Here is a 24,965-nt window from a genome sequence, read left to right as displayed (position 1 = left end):
TTCAGTTTTTGGAGAAGTGTAGGAAGAATTGATGTTCTTTAATTTTTGGTCAAATTCCCCTGTGAAGCCATCAGGTCCAGCACTTTCCTTTGACAAGAGATTTTTGATTCAGTTTGATTTTTTTACTAGTTATTTGTCTATTCAGATGTTCTATTTCCTTGTGATTTAGTCTTGGTAGATTTTGTGTTTCTATGAATTTTTCCATTTTTTTCCAGGTTATTCAGTTTGTTGGTATGCAGTTTATAGTACTGTTATAATTTTTTTTTTATTTCTGTAGAGTTGATAGTAATGCCCCCACATTCACTTCTGATTTTATTAATTTTAGTTTCCTCTCTTCTTCTGAGTCCATCTAGCTAAAGATTTGTCGATTTTGTTGATATTTTCAAAGATATGACTTTTGGTTTCATTGATTCTCTGTGTTGTTTTTCTGTTTTCTATTTGTCTGCTTTGATCTGTTACTTCCTTCCATCTGCTAGCTTTGGGCTTAGTTGTTTTACTCTTTTTATAGTTTCTTAAGGTTAAAGATTATGTTATCGATTTGAAATCTTTCTTCTTTTTAAATTTGAGAGTTGATACATCTAAATTTTTCCTTTACCACCTTTTTACCTGTGTGCCATGAGTTTGGTATATTTTGTTTTCATTTTCAGTCATCTCTAGGTATTTACTGATTTCCCATTGTGATTTCTTCTTTGATCCATTGATTGTTTAAGTGTGTGTTGTTTTAATTTCCACATATTTTTAAACTATCTCTTTTCTTATATTTCTAACTTCATCCTAATTTCGTTGGAAAAGATACTTTGTATGATGTCTATCTTTTAAAATCTATTGAGACTTAATTTGTGTCCTAATATATGGTATATCCTGGAAAATGACCCATGTGCATTTGAGAAGAATGTGTATTCTATTTTTGGGTAAAGTATTCTGAATATGTATGTTATATCTAGTTGATTTATTATGTCATTCAAGTCCTCTGTCTACTTACTTATTTTCTGTATGGTTGTTCTATCCATTGAAAGAGGAGGATTGAAATCTCCACGTATTATTGTAGAACTGTATTTCTCTGTTCTGTCAGTTTTTTCCTTCATATACTTTGATAGTCTGTTACTTGGTGTGTAAATGTTTATAATTGTTAAATCTTGTTGTGTTGAACTTTTTATTAATATATAATACAATTCTTTGTCTCTTGTATCCATTTTTGATTTAAAGTCTATTTTGTCTGATATTACTATAGACAGCTCTGCTCTCTTTTGGTTATTATAAGCATGGAATGTCTTTTACCATTCTTTCACTGTCAAACTAAATGTGTCTTTGGATTTAAAGTGAATCTCTTGTAGACAACATATAGTTGCATAATGTTTTTTATCCATTCTGCCAATCTCTGTCTTTTGATTGTAGAGTTTAAATCTTTTGCATTTAAATTATTACTGATAAGAAAGGAATTCTTTCTTTTATTTTGCTGTTTGTTTTCCATATGTCTTATAGCTTTTTTGTTCCTCATTTTCTGTATTACTGTCTACTTTTGTGCTTAGTTGGTTTTAGGGGGGAGAGGGTAGGGAAACATTTAAATAACTTCCTTATTTCTTTTAGTGTAAATTCATAAGTATTTTCTTTGCAGTTACCATAGGGGTTACTTTGAAAATTCTAAAGTTACAACCTTCTAGTTTGAGTTAATACCTGTTTATGTTATTTCAATAACTTACCAAAATATCTGCTTGTTTACTACTGCATCTCCACCCCTTTCAGTTGTTGATGTCACAGAATTATATCTTTATATATTGTGTACCCAAAAACATAAATAAGTTATTTGAAGTACATTAGTCTTTTCAATTATGTGGAAAACAAAATAGTTAAAAACCAAGTTGCAATAATACTAGCTTTTAAAATTGCCTATGTATTTTTATTGAGATTTTTATGTCTTAATGTGGCTTTGAGTTACTGTCTAGCATCTTGTATTACACCTAGCAGAACTCCCTTATACATTTCTTGCAGTGCAGGTCTAGTGGTAACAAATTCCTTAGCTTTTGTTTACCTGGGAATGTCTTCAGGCCTCCTTTGCTCTTGAAAGGTAGTTTTACTGGATATACGCTGCTTGGGTGACTAGATTTTTTTTTTTTTTTTTTCTTTTAGCGTTTGAAAATACTGACCACTCCCTTGTCTCCAAATTTTTTGATGAGGACGCTGCTGATAATCTTACTGAGAATTTCTTGTATGTGAAGTGTTGCTTCTTTCCTGCATCTTTCAAGACTTTCTCTGTTTTTTAAAGCTTTATTATAATGTGTCTCTGTGTAGCTCTCTTGGAGTTCATCATACTTGTTACATTGTTCAGATTCTTGGGTGTTCATATTCATGTCTTTCATCAAATTTGGAAAATATCAGCTGTTATTTTTTTCATATGTTCTCTCCTCCGTTTTTTCTTTCTCTTTTCCTTCTGAGACTCCAACAATGCTTATATTGGCCCATTTGATGCTGTCCCACAGATTACTTAGGCTCTGTTCACCTTTCTTCAGTCTTTTTTCTATTTATTTTCCTGACTTGGTAAATTTTATTGTCCTGTCTTCATGTTCATGGATTCTTTCTTCTACCTGATCAAATCTGCCTTCTAATTCCTATATTAAAATCCTCACCTCAGTTATTGTACTTTCAGCTCCAGAATTTCTTTTTCAATTTTCTGTTTCTTTATTGATATTATTTCCATTTTGTTCATACATAATTTTCTTGACTTTTTGCACATCTTTTATTCTTTGAGAATCTTTAAGACAGTTGTTTTAGAGTCTTTGCCTAGTAGATCTGCTGTCAGGTCTTTTTAAAGGACTTCTGTTTATATTTTTCTTTGAATGGGCCATACTTTCCTGTTTCTTCATGTTTCTTGATGTTTTTAACTTGAAAACTGGGCATTTGAATTTAATGATTTGGTAATTCTGGAAATCAGATTTTCTCATTCTGCAGTGTTGGCTGGTTTTTTGTTGTTATTTTAGTTTATTGTTTTACTGTTTTTTTTTTTTTTTTTTTTTTTGGTAATTGTTGTGGTCTGCCTCCGTGCCAAAGATCAACCTGACGTATAAACTTAAGGTCTTTTCAGGTGATTTGAGCCTATACTTTTCCCTGGGCATGCACAGTGACTTCTTAATTTCTGTCATATATGCAGTTTCTTTTGAATGTCCTAGTATTTGATGTCTGGCTTCCCAAAAGAGAATAAAAGTAAAATGAAGGGCAGGGCAAAGCATGCTGGCCCCCTGGAATACCTCAGCAGGTGCAAGAGGGACTTGCACAATGAAGGAAGTTGGAATAGCAATGGCCACCTCTCTCTTTTCCTCTGAGATGAGAGGCCATGATCAGATCACAGATCCCCGACATTTGGGCTACATCTTACCCAGCCTGTCACCACGAAAATTATATGTGTTTCGTAGACAAATAAATATATATATAAAACTTATACACGTGTACATACAAAAACTCACACACATGATAATTGAAAAATATGCTAGAGACATATTGTTTGGTCTTGTTATTTCATGTTATTAATTTCTTGGGCTAAAGGAACTTAATCATGAAATGATATCACCACATAACAATATCACCCAAAATTTTATATCTAGTTTTTACAGCTGACAACAAGTTGAGTGCCTAAAATCTGTGGCATGAAGAACTTGTGACTTAAGACAGCAGTATTATTTTGGTGAAGCAGTAATCTGCTTTTGACTTTGAAACATTTATTTTATTAACTTAATTCAGTGATTTATTGCACAACTTATTCTCAGGTATTGCTGCTGGTATTCCAAAACAAGTCTCATGATCTGTGCCCTTGTAAGATTTGGTAATTCTAAGTTAAGACAGTAATATTAAAAATTAGTTTGAATTTTGTCATGATATAGATGTTGTATGTTGTTGCTAGTCAGCATGCTCAGAGGTATTTGGTCAGCTGACTAGAAATCAGAAAAATATCTGACTTGAGGGACTTTGTGAAGAGTCTGTCTACATTGGTTTTCCCTTCATGGTTTAGTACTCTGTTAGTCCAAAGGAGAGTGGTTAGCCTAAGATGAAGAGGTTAAGTTAATTGTTCATACCTAGTAGATTTTTGTTTAACATCTGTAGGATGGAAAACCACTTGACATCAGACTGGATATTGAACTACATTTGAAAATAAGTTATTAATGATTTCTTTTTCTGGTTATGTTTTTAAGTGTTAAGAGATATCCCTAAATATTTTTATTGTTGGCCAAATAGAATTAATGTAAGATATATGATGTAGAGACAATGAAGTAGAAGTAGAAACTCTGAGTGTAGGCTTAGAGCTGAGGAAGTCACCATTAGAAAAAAGAGCTATAACTGTTTATGGAATCTCAGGAGTAGAAAAGGGCATGCTTCATAATTCTCAGGAATCTATCAACATGTAGGTTTTGGAAAGCATACGAATGGGTAGTTATGATAAATATACCACCTCAGTTGATAAGTGGAAACTGAATATACACATGATTGAATTTTGAACTTAATCATTTAATTGTTCTGCTTTAGTTAACATGTTTTTAAAAGTCTGAAATTCTAAGTATAGTTATGATAACTAGTTGCTAATGAATATATTGGAGTATTTCTCCTTTTATCATCCCTTCAATTTTAAGTGTGTTAAGTTGTAGAGATCTTAATGTCATGAGTAATGTGGATAGATTATTCTGAGCAGGCAGCCTCAGGTGGCATATTTTAATAATTCTTGTTATTTTTGTCCTTTGTCAGTGTAGGAATAAATTTTAAATGGTCAGTACCTTTCTGATTTGTAATATGGAAGTGCTCTGGAATTGGTGTATTGAGAATCTTCTCCAACATATGTAGGTATCCACTTTTATGTGTGTGTTAGAACTTTGCAACATGACATAAGATAGTAGAAAAGTCAGAGCTGCAATGCCACTTATTTATTTGAGCCCATAGTGTAGGGCAGTGGTTTCTAGACCTGATGGTATAGCAGAGTCAATCAGGGAACATTGTATAGATTCCTAGATTAATGACTGAGACCCAGAAATCATATTTTAGAAGAGTTTTCCCATGTGATCATGATGATAATTGGGAAACTGATACAGAGTAAAGCAAATACTCAGTTGATTCTTTGTGTATGTTTTCTAATTATAGTTTAATGTTTGCCTTGTGTCCAAAATTTCATTAATGCAGGCAGGCTGATTTTTTCTTCACCTTTTAAAATTAGGAAGTATAATAATTTGTGAGTTTTACTCTTGTTTTATGAAGAAAAATGCTTTCACTGGACATACCACATTAAAAGTATCTTGCTAGGTGCACTGGGATATATAGTAGTGGAATACTATCATTGAAGAATTGACTATAACCTAACTGCCCTACAGTTTGTCTCTTTATACTACTACATGGTCTCTAAGAATGTTACAGTGCAATCAGAGAGATGAGAAGAATGATTAGAATTCAGAGAAATTTTAAAGATGCCTGTTAATTTTCTCTGTAGCTTTGGCTTTCTCTTTCTCTGGACAACTTCCAGAAGAAGATAAAATATTTGAACAGCATGACCAGGATGCCTTTCAGTTCAGTGCCTTAGATTTGGACATTTAAGAACACCTAGGAGAAAGACTATTAATGTAAAACAAATTTTATCTATTATTTGTAAATGTACGTGTGAATGTTCAGCAAATGGTGTGCTTTACTTGGCTGTTGTATAAATGAATAAATTGGATAGTTTTTTGTGTGCATATTTATACATGGGTAAAATGCCATTGTTTATTTTTAGTTTTTTGGTTAAGAGTTTTTAATTTTTCAAATTTAAAGGGTTTTTTAGTTTTTTGTTTTTTGGTTTTTTTTTCTTATTGAAGTAAAGTTGATTTGCAATGTTTCAGCTGTACAGCAAAGTGATTCCATTATGTATACCTATCTATATTCCTTTTCAGACTCTTTTCCATTATAGATTATTACAAGATACTGGATATAGTTCCTTGTGCTATACTGTAGGTCCTTGTTGTTTATCTATATTATGTATAGTAGTATATATCTCTTAATCTCAAATCCCTAATTTATCTCTCCTACACACTTTTTCTTTTGGTAACCATATATTTGTTTTCTATGTCTGTGAGTCTATTTCTGTTTTGTAAATAAGTTCTTTTGTATCATATTTTTAGATTCCACATGTAAGTGTTATCATATGATATTTGTCTTTCTCTGTCTGACTTACTTCACTTAATATGGTAATCTCTGGGTCCATTCTTGATGCTGCAAATGGCATTGTTTCCTTTTTTATGGATGAGTAATATTCCGTATTCAAATTTAAAGTTTTTTAAAAGAGTAGTCCCCGCCATATTTGTATTCTGGTCTGGGGGTAATATATAGAGAAGGGTCATATAATTCAGAGCCAGCTTTAAATCTCACATAAACACAACAATAAATAAAGGCAAGAACAATAAATTAACCAAGAACAACACATTGAAACAATAAAGTAAACAGAAAGAAAAGTTGTGTTTTTTGGTTTTTGTTTTCCTGCTTTACTGCCCTTAACAAACTATCTGTGGTAGTCTACTTGGGTTTTCCATGAGTAATCTCATTCTGAGCAGTATTTGAAACATCTTGCTGTTAGCAAAAAAGAAAAAGAAAAAGAAAAGTGTCTTTCTTCTGTGAATCTTAGTAAATTTCTCCATTCTTTTTTCACTACAATTGTAAGGTTTTCATAAGTGACACTTTCTGGAGTTCAATGTGTAGAGTAAGTGGCAAAGCAGGGCAGATTTAAGTTGCTCAGGTTTTGTAAACAAAGATCCCACTGATACTTACCAAGAACTATGCAGGCATACTTGGTGACACTAATCCAGTTCTTTTCCCCCAACTTTGACTGTATATCAGAATAATAACTTTTACTGCTTGGGGGGAAGAAAAGGAGGTGGTCTCTGTCCAAAAGATTTAAGTGTATTGCATAGGGTTCTTTTCTTTCTGTTTTTGAATATTCATTCATTTTGCCCTTGTCTTCCTGGATACTACATACTTTGCATTATAGTAAGTGACACAGTCTTTCCGACAGTTTTCTAACATTAGTGCTTAACCAGTTCCTCATTCATCTTGTAATTGGGACAGTGAGACTGTAATCTTCATTTAGCTCTTTTATTTAGCTGGCTTCATCAGAGCAAATGTCTGCCCTCATCTCCTGAATCAAGCACATATTTTTTGGCCTTTCTGTAATTTTTAGGTACTAATTTTTTGGTTTAATTTTTTCCAGCCTAGACATTTAAATTTGTTCCAAGAAATATTGATGAATCAGAAACTATTATAATCAACTATACTTAAATTTTTTTTAATTTTAAAAACTATTATAAAAAGATTGTCTTCTGTGCTGTTAAAATACACATATCAAAACAATTTAAAAATTCTTTGCAGGAAAGAAAGGTTTGGGATTTTTTTTTTATATCAGGGGATGACAAATTTTTTTTCGTGTCTTTTCACTCTGTTGTTTAAAAAGTTTATGTGATTAGGCAACCAAAAGAATCTTCCAAATAGATCACAGAACTGTATACTTTTTGGGGATATCCTCAGAAGACTCTCTAAATTATCAGATGATAGGACAAAAATCTTTTGTTATTTTTCAGTAACAGGAGGAAAGAGAAACTCTTCTTTTTGTTTCCCCTTGTGGCTTATGGTCTGTGGTCTCTTTTTCTATCTAGTAAAAAGCTTTCTAGGACTTCAAAGCTTATTTGTTTATCTACCGTGATGAAAGTCCCTTGGCTTCTTGATGCCTATTTTATTCCAAATTCTCCTGTTTTTCCCCTCATGGTCTTCAAATACTTTTCACCTTAGATTTAGCTTGGTTTGAAGAGATGCTGTCTAGACCCATGGATTTCTTTATCTTCTTTGGCTTCTTATCAGTTTTACCAGCTTTGGTGTGGAATGCACAATAATTGAGTCAGTTTTATCAGTAGCTCACAAATTGTGGTTCCATTACTGGCAACAGGAACATCATCTGGGAATTTATCAGAAACAAAATTCTCAAGCTCTGCCCTAGACCTAGTATTAAATCAGAAACTCTGAGGATGGGGTGTAGCAGTCTTAATCACTTCCAGGTGTTAAATGGCACTAGTGTTTTGGAGTCTTTAGGGTCCATGTGACTCTGTAGGTTGATCTACCCATGATTAATTTTTATTACTAGTATTCAAAATTATAGTATTTTATATTGAGGAAAACTCAATATCCATACCATTTGAAGTTGCCCTCATAGTTCTGGGGTACCTTAGTGAAGCTGTACTTGATACTTCATTGCACTGTTGAAGTACCCTCAAAGAAATTGTTTAGAACAAGAGTCTGATTCTGTGCTTCAGTTTTTTTTCCCCTCCATCTCTAATTGTTTCTTGCGTTGGTTTTTCTCTCCGATGTAATTTAATTTATAAAGGGTACTGTGTATCACCATGCTTGGGGTTTGATAGCATGATATATCAAGTGAAAGATTTTATTTAATCCTCACAATAACCCTATAAATTAAGTAATACTTTTCTCTCAAATTTTACAGAGGAGAAAACTAGGGCTTAGAAAGGTTAATATGCAAAAGTCAAGCCACAGAACCAAGAATTCAAATCTAGGACTAGGTGATGACAAAGCTCTTAAGGACAGTTGATATTACCCTCAATCTCAGTTTTCAAGTTCTGCTTCTCCTTGACTGTCTGAATTTGCATATATCTTAAATTTGATGTACAAGTGGTCTTTTTTTGGACTTTTTCTTGCTGACAGTTCTGACTTCAAGAGTGTCCTCTAATACTTCTTTTATTTCCTCATATGTGACTTATTTTCTAAGAAAAATTTAAAACTTCTAGAAAAATTCTTTTGTTCTCATTTTCACTTCTTTTGCCTTTGCTTTTCTGGTTTAACTTCAGAATGAAAGCCTTTGAACACTGTTTTTTCATATGTTCAGTAATAGATTTAAAATCTGTGTTGCCTAAACTGGGATTTCAAAATGTAGAATAGATAAACAAGATTGTACTGTGTAGCACAGGGAAATATATACAGGATCTTGTGGTGGTTCACGGCGAAAGAGAATGTGACAATGAATGTATGTATGTTCATGTATAACTGAAAAATTGTGCTCTACACTGGAATTTGACATAACATTGTAAAATGACTATCACTCAATAAAAAAACTGTTTAAAAAAATAAATAAAATAAAACTGGCATTCAGTAACTGCAAGTTTGAAATTAGTAGGAAGAGTATTCCAAATCACAGCAAAATTAAAATGATGAATTGGAGGATGACCGGAGTACTTGTAGATATTAATGGAATAAGTAAAAATGTAGATTTTTGACCTACTAAATATAATCTTCATTTTAAATATTCCTCTTAATACTCCAAGTCTTAATTGAAGGTAATATAAATAAAATATGAAATATGCTATCCTAATTCTAGAAAGAAGAATATATTGCTAATCTTTTTTTTAATGTGTTACTAGCACACTGTCAATCCAAGATTATAAAAAGATATAAATAATTGATAATCTTTTTCTAAATAATTGACTTTAGCTTCTGTTGTATCAACAGACTTGCAGTTTTGTATTGCCACTTGATTTTTAGATTATTTGTTAAAAAAAAAAAAGAAAGAAAAGAAAGAAATTGGGTACTTGATCTTTTGTTAATCTTGGGACTTCTCTGTTAAAAGAAATAAATTTTGTAACCAAATTAACTATTTTAACCATTTTGAATTTCCATTGCTGTGACACTACAGTGATAATATGATACTGTATATACTTTACGTGAAGTATAAATCATTCTGTATTTATTATATATATTATATATATATATAAGTACACATAACATTTCTGTAACTTGTTATTCTTTCATACTTGTCAGGGTTTTTTTTTTTTTTTTTGAGAGTTAAGGCATATAATTAATTATTCAAAAATTTTAAATTTAGCTAAGCTGTTGATTTAATCTAACCTGTCTCCTTTTTGGCAGCTAGTTCACCTGTGGACATTCTTCACTGCCTAACATTCATTTATCAGATTTTTTTTGAAAGCCAACTGTATGCAATTATTGCACTACTTGACTTGTATGCAATGATAAAAATTCCTGAGTCTTTCTTTCAAGGAGCCTGTGGTCCAGTGGAGCAAGCAGATAAGTAAATACAGAGTTAGTTACATCATTATGTGCCAATTAAGTTCTGTGAAAGGGAAGATAGCATACATCCTGAAAGCACTTGAGGGACACATAACCCTTAGACTTTGCCCTGAGTAGGAGTGATTAGGGGTTGCACAGAAAATATTTCAGAGGAAATAATATGTCAACTAAGACCTGAGCTTGGAGCGAGTCAGGGTACAGTCAATTGTTGATTGTTCCAGGCATAATATTAAGAGAAAGAGCCAGTAAGCTAAAGTGAGCAACTAGGCATTCAGAGCCTTCCTTTTAAATGATGTTAAGGAATTTGGAATTTAGAGTTTTGAGGGTTGAGGATGGAACTGAAGGAAGGGTTTTTACATGAAAAAGTGGGTTTGTTGTTGGAGACAACAAAGAAGCTGTCATAGATTTCCAGTCAAGAAATAATAGTGATCTAAAGTGGGATAGAGGGAGCTATGACAGAAGTGGATTGGGTTTAAATTATTAGAATAGACCAGTTGTTACTTGTCTGAGATTGAAAATTAGGTTTGTTCACTTTAGCAAAACATAATTTGAGAGGAGGATTGCTGGAAACCAATAATCCAGAAACTGTAGATGTTAAAGAAGTAGTATGAGAATGAGCCATTCTTTGAGATTATCCACTTTACTGTTCCTCTTAATAGTAGAAATAAGTAATAGTAGCTTCTACCAAAATTTCTACAACTAAATAATTGTAGTCACCTAGTTTTTGCACTTGATGACTTACTTGTGCATAGAAATTCAGCTCCTTTTACACTGTATTTCTAGTCCCACTGTTTAGACTAACAAGTACAGTCATAGTATAGAAAGCACAGTAGGAAGTGGAAGGAGGAGTCTCATGATCCACTGGTAAAATTTGAGGAGAAATTCAGTCAAACTTACTTTAATCATCTATTTGCAGATAGTAAAGATTTAGTTAGACCACTAATACTCATTTTTGTCATTAAGCAGTTGAAAAAAAGCTATAAAATTAGAAGTTTATTTTTCCTAAGCTTCTTATTTTGAAATTATTGTAGACTCACAGAAGTTGCAAAAATAGTTCATAGTGAACCATAAACCCTTCACCCAGCCTCTCTTAAGGGTGACATAGTGCAGTATCAAAACCAGGAAGTTGACATGGGCATTACACGGTTAACCAGACTACAGATCTTACTCAGTTTTCAACATTTTTTGCTTGCACTCACTTTTGTTTGTATAATTCTGTGATTTGATCCCACCCCTGTGATTTGTGTGACTACCACTGCAATAGAGATACAAACTGTTCCATCATTACAAAGACAGTTCTTTATGCAACCCCTTTATCGTCTCCTAGCCACCATGAATCTGTTCTTCATCTCTATAAATAGCTTGGTCATTTCAAGAAGGTTTTTAAAATGGAGTCATACAATATGTAATTATTTTGGAGATCAGCCTTTGAAATTTTTCTTTTTACTAAGCATAATGCCCTTAAGATCCATCCATGTTACTGCATGTATCAGTAGTTACTGCTTTTTTTTTTTCCTTTTTTTAAACTCAGTTACAGTCCTCTGTGTATATGAATGTTTCATTTCCTTTAAGTCCTCTGGCTTATTGAAGGATATCTGTATTTTCGGTTTTTTGACTGTTACAAATAAACTTGTTATGAATGTTCATATTACAGGTTTTTGTTTGGACATATATTTTCATTTCTGTAGGATAAATACTTGAGAGTACAATTTGTGTTGCATAGTGAGTGTATGTTTAGCTTTTTAAGGTACTGCCAAAAAGAAACTTTGCAGAATGGCTATATCATTTCACATTCTCACCAGTTGTTATATAAGAGATCTGTTTTCTCTGCATCTTCACCCGCATTTGGTATTTTCTTTTTTATCTTAGCTATTAAAATAGATATATGCTGATAACTCGTTGTGGCTATAATTTGCATTTTCCTAATGACTAATAATTTTCAACATTTTTTTCATGTGTTTATTTGCCATCCATATACTTCTTTTCTTGAACTATCTATGCCTTTTGCCCATTTTTCTGTTTGACTACTTATTTATTGTTTAGTTTTAAAGATTCTTTATATGTAAATCCTTTGTCAGATATCTGGTTTGCATCTCTCAGTCTGAAACCCATCTTTTCATCTATAAAATTAGAATTGTCTTTTAAAATATTCTTTGTAATAGTGTGGAGATTTGACTATTACTTGGAGGGACAGGTTGTATTAAAAACAATCTTTTGACTAAGACTTAATTTGCAGTCAAAATTTTTGTAGGTTAGGCACAGAACTAGTAGTGTGTATGTTTCTTTCATGAATGATCACCAAATGAAGAAAATGCAGCTTTTAGTGGCTTACCTGAAGTGTACTTGATGCAGGGAGGCAGATTAGACACCTTCCCTGTGGCCTCAGGCATTTTACTTAGCTCTTCTGAGCAGTGTTTTCTCAGCCTATGAAATGGGGAGAAACATATTTTAATTCCATTAGTACTAAGAAATAGCTAATAAAGCTCTAAAAAGATAAAGTATATTGTAAAAGCTCTCCTCCACTTTTTAAAAATTCGCTTCTTATTGTCTAGGGGACAGTTTTTCCATTGTTTCCTGTGATTTCAGATGTTGGCTTGTAGATCTTTTTGAGTCAGGAGTATCTTAAACCAGGATGAGGATATCATTTCATGTTGCTAAAACAGTTTTGTTTTTTTTTTTTTTTTTTTTTGCCCACACACAACTCTGACTTAAGGGAAAAAAAATAAAATAGATAGAGTAAAATTAAAATCATTAATATAAAGAAAGACTCGCAAGCAAAGTGCCTTGTTTAGAGAAAAGGCTGCTAGAAGGTGCCGTAGGGTAGCTGAGAAAACCACTTTTCTCCTAAGAAAGAAGCTTCTTAAGGGACAAGACATCAGTAGAGGACTCTGTTCTTGAGTTTCCATTTTGAGTGTCTGGAGCCAGGAAGCCCTGTGGGGTTTAGGCCTTGGCTGTATAGTTAGGGGGAGTCAGACTTGCTTGCAATTTGTTTGTCAAAGCCTTGCTCAGCTGCTGTCCTCTTAGCATTTCCAGAGAAGAAAACAACATTCCAAGGGTTGGCGTCTCATTGTTGGTATGTGAAATTAATAAATATGAATATAAAATATGTCACAGTGGCTGATCTTACTTCAAGTTATTTTTAAAAACTGTTGGCTAAGTAGCAGTTAGTTATATATAACCAAGTATATACTCCTATAAATAAATAAATAAAAATAAATAAATAAATAATAGTTATCTGTAATCAAGTATAACTTGGTTGAGTTTACCTGGCTCTGTGACTTACATGCTGTTTGATTTTGGTCAAGTTACTTAACCTTTCTGTCTTTGCATGTGAAAGCAGTATTATGATTGTACTTATTCCATAGGGTTATTCTGAGGATTAAATAAGTAAATAAGTGCAAAGCACTTGAAACAATTTCTGATTGAGCTATTATTACCTGATGAGTAAAGTAGTTCTGCAGGAAATTACTGTTAAAAAAATTAGATCTTTTAGCTGAAGGTGTTTATGAGTATGTTGTCCTTAAAGAGAATTTTACAAAACATTTTTGTTGTTGTTGGTATATATGTTTTTCATTCCAGTTATCATTGCCCATTTTATTTTGGGTGTTATGCTAAAATGCTTGGAGTTTTTAGGTATCCTCAATCTGGGGACGCTGGCAATTAACTAAATTTTGTTTAGTATGATTTGATTATGGATAAAGAGAAATATGGGCAATTATGTATATGTACAGAAGAGACATTTTACCCAGTCTGTAATGACTGTGTGATTGGTGAGTGGAGCAAGAAAGTGAAGGCTTTCAGAAAGGAATGATCATGTGGGATGGATGCAGGAAGAAACATTCTATATAAAGGAAACACAGGGTTTTTTGGTTTGTTTGTTTTTTGTTTTTGAAGGCAAGGAAGGGAAGGTGAACAGTAGAGTGAAAGGAAAAGTAGGAGTAATTTTAAGAACCATCTAAAATGTGAAATTGGAGTGTCAAATAAGCCTATACTTAGACAAAGAGGAGCCACTGAAATGTTTTTTTCTGGTTTTATTGAGAAATAACTTACATATATCACTTTATAAATTCAAGATACACAGTACGATGTTTTGATTTACATATATTGTGAATTGATTGCTACAGCTAAGTTCAGCTGAGAAATTTTTAAAGTTTGAGAAATTTCAACATTTTTCATGTTTTGAAACTTGTACTTTGATTCTGTAATAGTAAATTTTTACATAATCTATGTAAGCCAATAGTCTTTATTATATTCATGCTAAAATTTTTTATTAATTTTTTAAGGATTTCAGTTTGTTGAAATGAGCGGTCGTAAATCAAAGAGTAACAGCTTAATACAAGCAGAATATCTTTCACAGGTTAGTATATATTTGCATTAATCTGAAGGTCTTGTTACCATGCAAAGGTGATCAAAGAAATAGTCATCATTTTAACTGGAATTCTCCGCTTAGCATGTGTGAAGAATTACTCTTTCCATTTTCAAGGGGAGAGTATCTTTGCTACTTCCTAATTTCAACCTCTGTAAGTCTTTGGATAGGTGGAATCTTACTTTACTCATGTTTTCCTAAATGTGCCCTAATTTCACTTTAGTATTATCTTCAGAGTTTTGTACTTCTTTTGTTAAATTTATTCCTAATTGTTTTATTCCTTTTGATGCTATTGTAAATTGAATTTTTTCTTAATTTTATCTTTTATTAGTTCATTGCTAGTGAATCTAAATGAAATTGATTTTTCCATGTTAATCTTGTATTCTCCAATGTTGCTAAACTCACTTATTTAATAGTTTTTTTAGTTTATTCCTTGGGATTTTCTATATATAAGATCATGTCATCTGCAAATAGAGATAGTTTTACTTTTTCCTTTCCAAACTGGATGCCTTTCATTTCTTTTTCTTGTCTGATTGCCCTGGGTAGAACTTTCAGTATAATATTGAATAAATAGGAAGAGCAGACAATCTTACTTTGTTTTTGTTATTGGGGAAATGCATTCAGTCTTTGACCATTGAGTATGATGTTAGCTGTAGGTTTTTGTAGATGCTCTTTATCAAAGTTGAGGAAGTCCCCTTATATTTCTAGTATGTTGAGTGCTTTTATTATGAGCATTTAATGTTTTCTTAAGTACATGTATATCTCTCTTAAGGAACCCAATAGGGAATGGACTTAATATTTTTACTTTGGCATTTCTATTTTTCTGCCTTGACCAGAACTACATTTTTTAAAAATCAAAACTAAGTATTATTGACATCCCTTTATAGGACCTTACTTTCCTTTTTTTTTTTTTTTTTGAAGGAAAATGTTTAATTCTGTTTTTTTTTTAAAAGATTTAACTGAAGTATAAGTATAATTTACATATCTTTGTAATTACACAAATCTTTCATGTGCAGCTTAATTAATTTCTATACATGTATACACCTGTTTAACTTTGACCTCATATCACTTTAGGATTTTTGAACCTCGACTATTCACTATAGCTTCACTTCACTTTATCTCTATTTTGTATTTTATACCTAGTTGTTGTCTCTGTAATAGACTTTAATGAAGTTTAAAAAAAGGAAAAGACAGAGGTTGTCTTTTGATTTCGAGCCGTCTTATGTAGGTGGAGGAATACACACTGTGATTAGTTGAATCTATATATGTCTCTTTAAGTCTTTTACAGTTATCAGGTATTATGTAAATGATACCTATATTGCATTACAGATAGCTGCCTTATTTAACCTTCAAAAACTGGCCTGCCAGAAAAGCGTTATTGTCTTCATTTTATAGATTAAAAACATTAAGATTTCGGGAAAAAAAACTTTAAAATTCATGTAATTGGCTCTTCTGGCACCAGTCTTCTTATTCTTTTCACTTCCTCTATAATGATAAGTAAGGATTATTTTATCCTCAGTGAATAATTTGCTTTACTGAGCCTCTGGTACATGTGAAAGAGAACTCAGATTTATTTCTTTGGTACGGGAAGGATCAGTCCCATGCTGTCAGTCTGGGAGAAGCAAATAATCTTGAAGGCTTCTTGTTTCTGCTGATGGGGCTAAATCTGAAACAGCTTTTTAAGGTTTTTGTCCCTGGAGGACCTTTGTATTAGCAACAAACGCAGAAAAGGAATGATTTTAATGGTCCATTTTTTTTTTAAAGAATGTGGTAGATTGTCTGACGTATTTTTTTGCAACTAAGTCTGAGCCCTTCATTCTAAGGCAAACTCAAAATTTAGCTCTTTACAAGAATTTTTGCTTAACTAATTCCAATGATTTCTTATTTTATAGCCTAAATGAATATTATTTCTTCTCTATAACTGAGCATTTCCTTATATACTGAGTTACTACTTTTTTGCATGTTGTTTCTTGAATGTGTCATTTCTTTCCAGTATATTCGTAGTATTTTTTTAGGCATAGATCCTGTTCTTTTAATAGTATTGTACTCTGCATCTAATAGGTCCTTAATAACTATATGCACTTTTAAAGTTTATTTCCTTAGAATTCTGACTTCTGTGACAGGTGCAGATTGATAGGGCTTGAGCTAAACCGGTTTAAATGTGTTGGTCTCTAGAGACAGAGGTGCGGTTTATGAGCATTATTAGATTTGATTACATTATTAGATTAGATTCTCTCCTGTCTTTGTTCCTTGGCTGACGTGTTACACAGTGAGGTATTCCTTCATTCACATACATTGAAACAGCCCTCAAATTGCTGATGTAGCTAAAGTAACTAATTCTCTTGTTGAAACCTTCACAACTAAATTCTCTTTCTCTGGGACTTGAGATAGGTCAAAAGAATTGTTAAATTTTACAGTTTAGTAAAATGCCAGAACTCATGATGACATGTTATTTAGGGAAGGTTGAATTGATTCATTAATACCTAATTCTGACTGCTATAAATGTGTACTCTTGTTTGTTTTTGAGTGCATGTATTTTCATTTATACTTGTTCACTTTATTTTCATCAGGTACAAAGAATTTTACGTGAAAGGTTTTGTCATCAGAGTCCACATGGTAACCTGTTTGGAGTACAAGTACAATATAAGTGAGTTTAGCTGTCCCCTTGTCTGTTATGAAACTACTTACAGATGCCCTTTAGATTTTGCAAAAATTGTCATACACACAGTTTATCTTAAACAAGGCTAATGGACATTATTATAGTTGTAAAACTTTGCCTTGTGTATAAAAACAGTGACTGTTGTGAAGCAAGAGCAGATATAAATATTTTCATAATGAAAAAACCCTTTAACTTGCAGTCTTATGTCATTTCTATTATCTGCTATTATGGAAAGAATGCTGATCTTGCACCTCATACTCAGCAACTAGCCATAGAGTAAAAAGGTCCTAAAAGTTGCCACTGTTGTCCTTTGTCCCATACCATCAAAAAGACCAAGATATTTCAGTCTTTCTTGGTTTCTTCTTGAGGTTTCCAGAGAATCAGTATCTGTGTTCTTTTGTGTAGAACTGCTTAAAGCATAAGTCAAGTGCCCAGAGGAAGAGAAAAAAAGAATGACTGTTTTTTGTGCATATTCAAATTCAGCTTTTAAAAAATTATTATCTAGCAAATTATTTCAGTTTTCTTTTTTTAAATTTTGGCCTATTTATGTCATTTCAGACACTTAATTGAGCTGCTAAAAAGAACTGCTATTCATGGAGAAAGTAACTCTGTTCTCATTATTGGACCCCGAGGATCAGGAAAGACCATGGTAAAAGCTGCTGATTTCTGATGTTCCGTTACTTTGTAGGCATGTGCTGATTCTTATAGACAACATTGAAAATGTTTTCATTATTCTCTTATTAACATTTTGCTTTTTTTCCTTTTAATCATATTAGACATGTTAAACCTTTATACAGTTAGGGTAGTTTATTTGAGTTGAGCAGTCTTTTTTGCCTTATTTTTCCTCACAGTAACAAGTTTTCAGTGATGTTTGCTCCATTGTGGTCTTTTGTCCTTGAAGAATTTGTGATTGCCAATGGAAAAAAAATAAACTAACATTTATCGAGCATGTTCCTTATGCCTTTTATTTATGTTCTATCATTTATTCTTTACGTTAACCCTGCGAGATAGGTATGGTATTGTCCCTCTTTATAGATTAGGTAACTATCATACCATGAGTTCTTTTTTTCCCTCTTAGTTTATTATTTAACTCTTAACTCAGGTAGTTTTTTCATATCATACTTACATCTTCTAAAATTCTCTTCTACTTTCCCACTTTATTATATTTGCTTAGTTACCTCTAAAAGATACTCCTGTTTTTTCCCCTTATTTTATCTTTTCACATTCTTAATTCAGTATATAAGCAAATTATGGCTGTTATATTAAAAGTATTAATATTTAATTGTAAATTTTGTTTTCTACTATATTCCATGCAATACATTTAGATTTCTCACTAACATACTTTTTAATTATGTGTAGAAGTAAAATTTTATATTATGTATTATTTTGTATTAAGTAAAATAATGTCAAATAGAGGTAAAATTATGTTTTCATTTTTTTAAGCAATATGTGTTGACTGTACTTTATGTAATATGAGGAGATTAGGACTTGAGGGTATTACTGTCAGCACTCATTTCCAAGTATTGTTTGAAGTACATAAATCTAGATAATTTCCTTTCTCTTCTTTTTTAATCTTTTAAGAATTCTTTATTTATTAAATTATAATCATATAGTAATTTTTAGTTTTGATGCTGTGTTTGATTTCATTCAGTCCTTCTATACAACCACTGTTTCTTTATTCTTGAGTTTTTATTATCATTATCCTTTTGTTTGACTTCAGTGCTATTTTGGGTAGTTTTTTACAGAACTATGTGACTAAGATGCTTTTGAGCTGTTAGACTATTTTAAATCATTAACAATAATTCTATTAACAATAGAAGAACTGAGCAAAGATATGCAAAAAAAGGTCATAGGAAATTAATTACAAATAGGTCTTAAACTTAAAAATATAAACTTAAAAACATGTAAAATTTCACTCATAATAAAGTTAAATTAAAACTACAACAATTTTCTTTATCAGGTTGACCAAAAAAACCTGTAAAATTGATAACACATTGATGTTCTTGCTGGTAGTATAAATTAGAATCGACAAAATCTAACCACATTACAAATGCATATATCCTTTGACTCAGTAACATTTCAAGGAACTTACCCATGTGAAGTGACATATGTACAAAATTACTCATTGCAGCACTGTTTGCTAATAGTGTAAGATAAGAAACAATGTAAAGGCCCATCAACAGAGTTCTAGTTAATATATCATGGTACATCCATCCATATGATAGACAATTATTATAGCAATAAAAAAGAAAAAGGAAACATTTGTATATAGTCCGTAAAAAAAGGGGAAAGAAAAGAAGTCCATATTTCTGTTGGTTTTTGTATGTGCACCAAAAATTTACTGAAATAGTGAACAATAATACAATTGGTTATTTGTTGAGGGGAATAAGACCTAGTCAAATAGGAACAGAGGTAGGAATCTTTTCACTGTGTATCATTTTATATTTTTTGGTGCATGAACTACATGACCATAAAGTCTGTTTAAAAAAACTAAAGAATATGAAGTTGGTTGAATGCAAGGGGGAGAAACCCCACAACCTAGTTAACATAACAAATCACTAAAGAAGCCATTCAGACCACAGAAGTATAAAAAAGAAAGGAAGTTTAGTAATATTGGGAGATATTTTAAAAAACAGTATTTTAAATACTTCAAAAATTATTTTACACGTTACTTACAATATGACTGGGGTTGTACTCTTGGGTCATAGTTTCTTCTCCTTTGGAATTACATAGATTTTATTCAGTTTGTGTTTTGTTGGAAAACTCCAAGGGCAGGCTTTTCTTTTTTACCTTCATAAACTGCTGTATCAATCTAATGTTTAGGTTATGCAGTCATAACAACCCCAAATTTCAGTATCTTAACACAAAAGAAGTTTATTGTTTACTTTTGCTGTTTGCCCAGTGTGGATCAGTGAGGGGGCATTGCTCCTTGCAGTCACTGAAAAGAAGTGATGTAGTTTATCTCAGCATATTTCCCGACAAGTACTCCAGTGGAGGGAGGGGAGTGTGATGAATCATGGACACTTTTAATTAAAGTTCCCACCAGGAAGTGGTACAGAGACATTTCACTGTTCACTGACCAGAGTGAGTCACATAGTCACACCTAATTTCAAGAAAGCAAGGAAGTGCATTTCTCCTAAGTCCCTAGAAAGAGAAGTTAACCAGAAGTATGGTTCACATCACTGAAGACCACCACAGCTAACTTGTTAAGTTTGTGTGCGATTTTTCTCTATCTGGATGCTTGTAGAATTTCTTTGTCTTAGCAATGTAAAAAATTTCACAGGCTGTATCTTAAGTGTAGGTCATAAAAACTGATATAATCTGAAAACCCTCTTAATGTGAATTTAGGTCTCTCTTCAATAAAGAATAATTTTCCTTTTTTTCCGGAGTCTTCATTATTTTATTGTCTTTGCATAACACATTATCATTAATACTTTAATTCTTCAGGAAGCTCCATAGTGATACTCTTGTATCAGTACAGGAGAAAATGAGATCTAGGAACATACTGATTTCCTACAGTTCTCTAAAGGTGTATGACATTGAGCATCTTTTCATATGCTTATTTTTCATCTGTATATCTTTGGTGAGGTATTTTATGACCATTTAAAAATTTTTTTTTTCTTATTTGATATATTTTAAGAGTTCTTTGTATATTTTGGATATATCAGATATGTATTTTGCAAATGTTTTCTCCAAGTCTATAGTTTGTTCTTTAATTCTATTAACATCACCCTTGGCCTAGCAGCTTTTACTTCTAAAGAAGCCCAACTTACCAACTATTTCATGGATCATGATTTTGGCGTTACAACTAAAACTTCATCACCAAACCCAAGGTCAAATAGATTTTTCTCCTATTATCTTGTAAAAGTTTTATAGTTCTTTGCATTTTGCATTTAGGTTTATGATTCATTTTGAGATATTTTTTGAAAGGTATAAGGTCTTTGTCTAGGTTCTTTTTTTTTTTTTGCATATGAATGTCCAGTTGTTTTAGCACCATTTGTTGAAAAAAACTCTTTTCTTCGATGAATTACCTTTGGTTCTTTGTCAAAGATAAGTTGACTATTTGTGTGGGTCTATTTCTGGACTCTGTTCTGTTCCTTTGATCTATATATCTGTTCTTTCACCAACACCACGCTATCTTGATTACTTTAGCTTTATAGTAAGAATTGAAGTCAGGTAGTGTCAGTCTTCTGACTTTGTGCTTCTTCAGTATTGTTGTGGCTAATCTGGACACTTCACCTTTGCATATTGACTTTAGAGTCGATTTATCAGTATCCACAATTTTTTGTTCAGTTGTGGAATTTTGTGTTTTATCTGTAGATCACATTGGGAAGAATTGGTTTCTTAACTGTATTGAATCTTCATATTCATGAACATGGAATATCTCTCCATTTATTTAGGTCTCTCAGTTTCATGGTTTTCCTCATAGATTTTATACATATTTTGTTAGATTTATACCGAAGTATTCACATTTTTTGGTGCTAATGTGAATGGCATTATATTTTTAATTTTATGCTCTTAAGTATTTGTTGCTGGTATATAGGAAAGCAAGTGAACTCTGTGTGTTAACTTATGTCTGAAACCTTGCTTATAATTGGTTACCAGTTCTAGGAATTTGTCAAGTTGTTGGGATTTTCTTCATAAACAGTTGTGTTATATGCAAACAAAAAGTTTTCTTTTATAGTGTGGTTTGTTGAAGTGGTTTTCAACAGTTCATCAAACAAAATGATGTTAAACATAAAATCAGAGCCAGGGAAATACAGATATTTTATAAGTAAAATCTCAAGAGTGGGGGCAAGAACATAGCATATTACTAAGAAAATATAGGGAAGCTTATATTTTTGAGAGACCCAAGTTTGTATCATCTGGGGACTAACTCTTGTGATAGGGTCTGACTTGATCCAAAGGCAGGGAAATACCACCTTACCTTATGATGGTTTTCTGTAAAAAATGTTGCCTCACCTGGGCTTTTACTCATAGTTTGACAGTTGATATTTTGAAATTGTCTTTTGTTAAGAGGACCTAGACTACCTATGATCTGAGGTAGAATTCCATATGCTTTAAAAACTACACACATATACCAGGAATAGCTAGTACGTTTGATACCCTATTGTGAAACCTAGTAAGTCGAAATGAGGGTATTTGCTTCTTAATATTGTGCAGAGATGTTGCAGTGACAGAGGTAGACTATCACAAATACAAATTGTATTTTGTTTTTCAAAATAGCTTGCGAGTTGTCTCAGTGCCTTTGTTGAATAATCCTTTTTGTCCTCATTAAATTTTGATGCCGTCTTAACTAATTTTTTAATAGAGCCTATTTCCTGGACTGTGTAATTTGGGATAGTACCCTTCTGTTTTAGTATTAGAAGGTATAATCCACCATTACTCTTTCTTTTAGAAAGCTTTTTTGGTTTTTCTTAATTCTGTTCATTTCCAAATTTGAGAAAATGTATGCAATATTAATATGAAGAGATTTTTATGATACTGCAATATGAGTGATACATTGTCACAAATCAAAAAATATAAAGAATGCATGTATGTGGTGTAAAAACCTGTAATTATAAAAATGTGAAGCTTTATAATTGAACAGTTTAAGGTAGTGTAACACTTTCTGGTGTATTTTTAGTAATAATTACTATTATATTTTAAACATTATTAGCAGTTTTTTTTATTGTAAGCTCTAAGTTTTTTAAATAAGGGCTTTCTTTACATAAACAACTAACAAAGGCAATATCTCCTTTTCAAATTAACCTTTAATATGTCTTTTGACTTTCATTTCATAACATACAGAGTGGTTCACAGTATTTCATAGAAATTGATGTGTTGAGGGTAGACATTTCACAGTCATTTAGCATTGTTCTGGTTTGAACTGATTTTGATAATAATTTAGTAGAGTAAATGCTGGAAACATCTAATAAAGTGATGGAGACATGAAGTTCTTACGTGGCCATTGTTTTATGTGACTTGTAGAGAAATATTTCTTTGAAAACTTGAGGGTTGTTTCTAAATTTTTGTTAGAAGTGTGGGCAGCTGATTGAGAGTGTGGCATCAGTCCTGACTCTGGCATCTTAAGAAGAGTCAGACATTAGAAGTTCTAGTTAAATCTTTTATCTGTAAAGAATCTGCAGATTTTTTTGTTTCTTTAAAATGGCAGTCTGTTTATATTCTGTTCCTAATACTCATGGTTTGAAAAAGAATGTGGGCTTACTATCTTTTACATATTATTAAATATTTCATAAACTTTTAAATATTGTTTAGTTAATAAACCACGCATTGAAAGAACTAATGGAAGTAGAAGAAGTGAATGAGAATGTATTACAAGTTCACCTAAATGGTAAGTATGTCATCACTTTGCCACTGGAAGTGATGTAAGCCATGACAGCTTTTTATATTATGAAACTAAATTTACTTGTATATTTTAAATCTGCATTCATAATTGTATTTTAAAAATTAGATCCTTGTTTAACATTTAAAAACTTTAGCATACTGTACACAATGTTTTTTAGAGACTAAAAACAATAATAAAGGAGGCATATAGTCTCTTGTTTTTTGTCTTGATTTTCTTATCTCTTTTGAGTAACACTAACCCCAAGGAAGGTGACTGTTTTTATTAAATGTCTTCACTGTGGCGTTTTTGAAAGGAAATACTGTGAACTAACAGGCTTTAACTTTTTTCTTTCTAGTTAAATTTTAAAAAGCATTAGAAAATTTATTTGACTAGAAAATAATCTGCATTATATCAAATACATATTTCATTTTAATTTAATACTTTTAAATGGGTTTTACTTCAGGACTGCTACAGATCAATGATAAAACTGCCCTAAAGGAAATCACAAGGCAATTAAATCTGGAAAATGTAGTTGGAGATAAAGTTTTTGTAAGTATGATTTTTATTTTTTTTAATTAAATAGGCTTCAAAGTAAACTTTGTAGAACATAGATATTTTATATTTTTGTAAGACTAGGAAGGGTTCTAAATTGAAATATGAAGATTCTTGTCCTAAGAATGTGTAAATGTACCAGGACGCATTTATTCATCAATCTTTATGTTTAGATATTTTGGAAGTAGACTATACTTGCTATAAAATAGCTAAGAAACCCAGGATTATGTAGATATTATCTGAATTTGTTTCTGTATCTGTAAGATAAATATTCTGATTCTCTATCCTTGAGACAGATGAATATGTTTTTTTCAAATATTATACTGTAGCAGTTTATTTCTAGATGAGATTTATGAGACTTGGATAGCATGAGAGTAGTGGAAAACACACTGACTTTGAAGCTACAAAAGGTGGGTTTGAGTCTTGCCCTACAACTACTGACTAGCTGGCGATCACGGCTAGGGAATATCTTGAATTGCAGATTCCTCTTCTGTTAAATGGGCATTTTCTTTTTATACTTCTTCACAGATTCATTCTAAAGATGTTTTTATGTTTTTTTAAAAAGTTGGATGGTAATATACTGTATAAATGTAAGTTATCTCTTACTATTAAATGTTTTCAGGAGGTAACCCACACTTCATTATTGTAGTTTGGAATCTCAGAGCAGTAAACATCAGTAACTTAAACTGATTCGAAATGTTTTGGAACTTATATTAAACTTTTTACCTATCACTTGATTTATAAGGCTCAAGGAAAACATGATTAACTTAATTTGCAGCTGCTGTAATTTTCATGATGAGATGATTCATCCTCATACTGCTTAATGCAATTAAAGTGAGTTGTGTACATTCCAAGTTCATCTTCTGATCACTGGTGATGCAGTGGTGCCACTTTAATCTGTAAGCTGTGTACTCTTCTGCTGCAGTAATACTACCATAGCTGTATAAGCCTCCTAACATTTAGTAATTTTATTCTTT

The 24,965-nt window shown here is 31.9% G+C and overlaps 1 protein-coding gene across 5 annotated transcripts in view; it reads left to right on the top strand.

The window, feature by feature from the left end:
- ORC4 (origin recognition complex subunit 4) overlaps positions 1–24,965 on the top strand; it is a 66,071-nt gene that overhangs the window by 19,682 nt on the left and 21,424 nt on the right. For 3 of the 5 annotated variants that reach the window (XR_012506992.1, XM_074363621.1, XM_010950257.3), the window contains exons 2-6: positions 14,367–14,440; positions 17,020–17,096; positions 17,667–17,757; positions 23,367–23,442; positions 23,900–23,985. Coding sequence is in view for 4 of the 5 variants with exons in the window: in XM_074363621.1 (XP_074219722.1) it covers positions 14,384–14,440; positions 17,020–17,096; positions 17,667–17,757; positions 23,367–23,442; positions 23,900–23,985 (387 nt within the window). In the remaining variant the exon portion in view is untranslated. Of the gene's footprint in view, positions 1–13,101; positions 13,157–14,366; positions 14,441–17,019; positions 17,097–17,666; positions 17,758–23,366; positions 23,443–23,899; positions 23,986–24,965 lie in introns of those variants that run through there. The other 2 variants (XM_074363620.1, XM_045513031.2) reach the window with 2 other exon arrangements.

The sequence above is a fragment of the Camelus bactrianus genome, chromosome 5, assembly GCF_048773025.1.
Source record: "Camelus bactrianus isolate YW-2024 breed Bactrian camel chromosome 5, ASM4877302v1, whole genome shotgun sequence".
Classification (NCBI taxonomy): Eukaryota; Metazoa; Chordata; class Mammalia; order Artiodactyla; family Camelidae; genus Camelus; species Camelus bactrianus.
The sequence above is the reverse complement of the archived record's forward strand: the minus strand, read 5'-3'. Positions and strand labels throughout refer to the sequence as shown.